We start from the raw sequence: 5,855 nt of genomic DNA, 5'->3' as shown, positions 1-5,855 counted from the left end.
CGAAGAAGAAATGCTTTGTCTTCGATAGACCCGCTCAGCGAAAGAAGCTGGCCCAGCTGGAGACACTGCGTGAGGATGAGCTGGACCCGGAATTCGTGGAACAAGCTGCAGAATTCTGCTCTTACATCTTCAGCTCTTCCAGGACTAAAACTCTGCCGGGAGGCATCCAGGTCAACGGACCTCGTGAGTACCCTTCCCATTAGCTTCACTAATTCCTGAGGCTAAGGAACAACAACAACAACAAAATAACACAGTTTCAGATTTGCAAGTGAACTACTCTTTCATGCATGTTTAGATGGCCTCAACATTTACAATACATTACGTTAGTCACAATTCTTGGTGGAAAGAGAGAGGAAAACCTATAGGAAAAAAGCTTATTGCTTTAAATGCAGTAAGTAAACCAGAAACACAGTCTGTAATATGGTAGCTACTAGAAAATATGATTATTTAAATTTAAAATTAAATTAATTTAAATTAAAAAATTAAAACATCTCATGGCTATATTCCTCAGGTGCCTAATGAATATCCATTTAGTCTGCTCTTGAATAATGCTGTTCATTTCAATAAACAAAAGGGCAACAACGTTTGATTGGGATAGCACTTCTTGATCTATAAATAATGATCAAATTTGTACTGCTAACAGAGATGATGATACAGATACAGATGAGACACAGTTCAAGTCTCAAGGGTACATAGAATTGAAGTGGGTGGATAAGGCTAATCTAGTCCTATGTAGTTTAGGCCCAGGAATCTCAGGCTTTAGTGTGCACACACATCACCAGGGGTCTCCTAATGAGGAAGGTCAAATACAGTAGGTCTAAGAAGAAGCAGAGGCTCTGTATTTCTAGTGAATTACCAAGTACACAGGTAAATAGACCAATGACACTTTGAGACAAATAGGAGGTAACTGAAAACTCAGAATTACACACAACAAAGACTGTTTTCTGCTCAACCTGTAACAAGCATCAACACCACCTCCTTACTTGCAGGTTTAGAGACCCTGGTGCAGACCTACATCGCTGCCATCACCAGTGGGGGTCTGCCCTGCATGGAGAACGCAGTCCTGGCCCTGGCCCAGATAGAGAACACAGCTGCAGTGCAGAAGGCCTTGGCACACTATGACCAGCAGATGGGGCAGAAGGTGTAGCTGCCTACAGACATGCTGTAGGAGCTGCTGGACCTGCACAGGGCCTGTGAGAGGAAGGACATCCGGATCTTCATGAAACATTCCTTCAAAGATGTTGACCAAAAGTTTCAAAGGAAATTGGCAGTAGGTAATTTTTATCTCAAGAGAATATAGAGAAGGCAAGGTACTACAAGGAAATGAAATCAGTAATTATTCCTAGATTTCAAAATGATATTAGCTACCAATGGGTAGTCATAATAGTAAGGAGAAACAATTTTATTACTATGGACTGAAAGTTTCAAAACATTTTTCTTTTTTGATTAGCTTTTACAACTAAATGCATACCATTATTCATAATATAATTACTAAGCAGAACTTCTAATTAATTATGTGTACACTGTTTGCCTGCTTGACATTTAAGAAAAAAACAAAGAAAATATTGTTCTAAATTATTGAATTAAGGCTCATTTTGTGGTCCATTTATCCCATGCAATCATTGTTCTAAACTGAAAAATTCAAAGCTTACTACTAACGTATGACATAATGCTCACAATCTCTGCCCAGAAATTAAACTTTAGTAAAGTTAAAGTTTACAAAAAAGCCTTGATACAAAGCTTAGGTCACATTGTTTTTAAAGAAGTGTTCTCAGGAACTCTGACTACAAAATGTTTTGTCTGCCTGGCTATAATTTTTATTTATTTTTGTATTAAAGACACAGCTACAAAAGAAATCTGATAAGTTCTGCGAACGGAATAAGAAAGCATCTTCAGATCGTTGCTCAGCTTTACTTCAGGATATTTTCAGTCCCCTAGAAAAAGAAGTGGAACAAGGAATTTACTCTAAATCAGGGGGCTACCGGCTCCTCCTTCAGAAGGTGCAAGACCTGAAGAAAAAGTACCATGAGGTGCCCAAGAAGGGGATACAGGTGAGCCACTCACCTGTGCTGTTGTGCCAGTGTCCACATCAGTATGACCAATCATGATGGCTCAGAGATGTACCCTACTCTACACTACAGTCACACTGTCAGTCAGTGACACCCACGAGAAGCGTATTAGGCTAGATCTGCCCTAGGTGCTCCTCAGAGAGAGAACACTCAATTAACAGTGGAGTTGCCGTCTTCTTCACTGTCTGTTACCTTCCTGACCCACATTTCCTTGGCTGTTTACTCCTTCCACTTTCTTCTCTGCTCTGTTGTCTCCATGAAGGTTTCATTTTTTAGCATACTTAACCTGTCATGACCACACCATTGATAGTTTTAAATTTGGTGCATTGAGTCTCAAATAACACAAGTTTCTCACCACAAGCTTTGTATAAAGGACATTGATTCTTGGGGCACAGGATGGGAGTAATTGCTGGGCAGGCTGAGCATGTGCCATTGTTGTGAACAGAAAATCTTAGTCTTCGGGACCCACAGGACCAAGTGGCACAGCTCCTAAAAGAATATGTGATGAGCAAAAGACAGAAATGAATGCTTACTGTCACTTGCTACTGTTAACCTTGTGTTCTCTGGTTTGCAAGGCTGAAGAGGTTCTGCAGAAATACATGCAGTCCAAGGAGGACATGATTAATGCCATTCTACAGACAGACCAGACCCTCATAGAGAGAGAAAAAGAGATTGAAGGTGAGGAGTGAGTCAAGAGGCTACTTGGCCTAAGAAGCTCTTAACTATTTAAATAATTTAAGAAAAATCTCATTTACTTAAGCTGGATCAAGGAAATCAAAAGTGTATCTTCTTTTATAATGCACTCAACAGCCGCAACATGTAAATGTATGAAGAAGGAGGATCGAGGCCACACAGTAACCCATGAATATTTCATTCCTCTCAGTGCAACGTGCAAAAGCTGAATCTGCAGAGGCTGCCTTGAAAATGCTGGAGGAAATGCAAAGGAAGACTCAGGAGATGCTGGAGCAGAAAGAGAAGAGTCATCAGGAGTTTGTCAGACAGCTGACCATGAAGATGGAGCAGGACAGGATGCAGATGAACAGGGAGCATCAGGCAACTCTGGATCTCAAACTCCAGGTACTGTGCTGCACTATGTTGAACTTTCTGTTTTTCCTTTTTCTCTCCATTCTCCCTGATCACAAACATGGGCAAGGAGACCATGAATCACTGCAAAGGACCTTGTGCATATTGATTTCTCTGCACCTGCCTGACCTACCTGACCCATGTGTTGTCCTGTCCAATCATTGTCTTCCCTTGCAGTGCTGCCCCATCGGTGAGCATGTCCTTCCTTCATGGCAGCTTTGTCTGCTAGGCATCATGAAAATATTTTATCTGCTGGATCTCTTGCATGCAATAAGGACTCCTTCCCTACTACAAGAAACATGGGTTCAGAAAAGCTTACTGTAGATCACCCAGTTGATGAAGTGTCTATTTTTACATGATTTTTTTAGTCCAATCTGTTATGACTTTAACTCTACAAGGATCTTTCTGAGCAAACTCTCTTCAACCTTCACAATGGTTCTCCATATTTTCTCTGTTTGGTCCCATTTTCTGTTCCCTTGGGAGTTCTGTGATGAAATATTCTGGGACTATGACTGGTTTGCCTATCACCTGTTGCTCGTGTGCATGGTTGTGGAGGCTTTGCTCAAATATCCTAAACTGAGATCAAGATACTTCTTCTGAATTTGGGACTATTTTATTTCTGTGTTATGTATACATATTATTGGGAATCCAGCCAGAGCTTCGAATCTGACCACAGATATCTGGATTCATTTTACTATTTACCAGTGAGAGCATAGGAACACCAATAAAACTGGGAATATGCTTTTATTCACAATTTGGTTAAGTTGGCAGGACAGCTGGCCTGCTTTCATCCAATATACAGAAGTGCTTTAATTTATAGCAGGGATAGAAGAAAACCCAAAATAAAGTTTGTTTCAGCTGTCACAGGGCCCAGATAAAAGTTGGAAGTCAGGTTCTGCTGAAGCCTTCTTGAGGCCAGAATTGGTAATGAGGGAGCTAGAGAAATAGCTTAGTATTCAGATTTTAATTTTGCATCTCCATTTCAACATCGCCTTTTAAATTGCCCTGGTTGCTCTTTCTTTCTCCTCTGTTTTGAGGGACTCAGGTGTCCTGACATCTAGGTGTTTGTATCCACCCAGAAATCAGGTGCAGCATAAGTAGGAGTTCAGTGCTTGTTCCTGACAAAAGTACATTTAATGACTGTGGAGCCCAACACAAGAGTGAGACAATGTCAGAAAATAGTCAGTTCCTCCACTACTGGCAGTATTTCTGCTTTGAAGCCTTCATTTGGAGAGAGCTTTTTTAAATCTGTGATTGTAGTGACTCCATATTAAAGATCTTCTTCCATTGTCATTGCACACACTCCTTTCTTCTCTGTAGGTCTGTATGTGTTAGTTTTTTGAGTGGTTTTGCTTATTTATTTGTTTGTGTGTCTATCTGTCACTATTTAGTTCAGCCTGATCTCAAACTCATGGAAATCCTTTGGTCTGACCAGGGCTGGGATTACAGGCATGGGCCAAATGCCAGGCTTTTCTTTTCTGAGTGTGTAACTGATTAACCATATCTGATTGGATCCTTTGCTGTTTAGATAGAATTTTTTTCCTTTCTTTGTTTCTGTCCTGCTGGTTTATCAAGTCCTAATTGAACAGAAAGTGATAGGTGGTTGAAATAAATGTTTATACCTTTGAAAACTCTTTATTGCACATGCCTGTAATCCCAGCACACTGAGAGATTCCAAGGATTGGAAATTCAAGCCCAGTACAATGACCTAGTAAGATTCCATCTCAAAATGAACAAAAAAGAAAATTAAAAAAGATCTAGGGCATTGAGAAGGCCCAGTATTTAATACTTAATGATGGGGAGAAAAAGCTACTTAGAGAAATTTGATCAACAAAATGATTTAGATATTTAATATTTACTTAGAAGAGTCTATGGTCATGTTTTTCAGAATGTAAGTGACAAGATCATAAAGCATAAGATTATTTTTTATAACATAGGATTTTGACAGATGATAGATACAAAATTTACAAGGGAAATTTAAGAAGAAAGCAAATACTGCTTGTATCTTCGATTTGAATTGAGAACCTTAGCCTTTTTTAGGTAAAATAAGTTTAATCTAAAAGAAAATGTATATAGGAGAATTCCTGGACTCTGTCTTCATACAGACCAAGGCTAGCCACCATTCAGGCAAAAATGGGGGTATCTTTTTGCATACTTCCCTTCAGGTTCATGATTTGATTTGGTTGAGTAGGATTTTGTGGGGTTTTTTTTCCATGATTTTATTGAGAAACAAATAGCAATAAGACAGTTTCAAATCAAATTGGTAGGACAGTTTTAATAATTAACACATTGCATACTTTCTTCCTAGTGGTTAATTGCTATAGAAGATGCAGACATGATATCCTATTTGCAAACACTATTAGAACAAATCCCGCTATTCATTAAGAGAATGCAACTATATGTCTATCCCAACCACTTTGAATACAGAGATACATAATGGACATTCATCTCTATCCCCTTTTTTGTTTAATTCCGTCATTTGAATATTATAGGGGTGTTAACTCAGCAAAATATTCTAAAAGAGTCCAGTAGTCCATACTTTGTGTTGCTTTATAGGTTTTTTTTTTGTTTGTTTGTTTTTTGTTTTTTTTTTTTTTTTTTTTTTTTTTGTTTTGTTTTGTTTTGTTTTGTTTTGTTTTGTTTTGTTTTTGGCTAACATGTTATAAAAAGCAACTAGGAATTCATGTGTCTTAGCTACTTTTT

The 5,855-nt window shown here is 38.7% G+C and overlaps 1 protein-coding gene across 1 annotated transcript in view; it reads left to right on the top strand.

Annotated features, from left to right (window-relative positions):
• The window catches only part of LOC101584805 (guanylate-binding protein 1-like), a 41,380-nt gene that overhangs the window by 9,771 nt on the left and 25,754 nt on the right, over positions 1-5,855 (top strand). The window contains 5 exon segments of the mRNA XM_023708659.1: positions 6-183; positions 990-1,270; positions 1,839-2,051; positions 2,645-2,747; positions 2,953-3,146. Coding sequence (XP_023564427.1) covers positions 6-183; positions 990-1,270; positions 1,839-2,051; positions 2,645-2,747; positions 2,953-3,146 — 969 coding nt within the window.

The sequence above is a fragment of the Octodon degus genome, unplaced genomic scaffold (assembly GCF_000260255.1).
Source record: "Octodon degus isolate 3935 unplaced genomic scaffold, OctDeg1.0 scaffold00430, whole genome shotgun sequence".
NCBI classification, from domain to species: domain Eukaryota; kingdom Metazoa; phylum Chordata; class Mammalia; order Rodentia; family Octodontidae; genus Octodon; species Octodon degus.
Note: the sequence above shows the minus strand (reverse complement) of the source record. Positions and strands in the feature narration are given on the sequence as shown.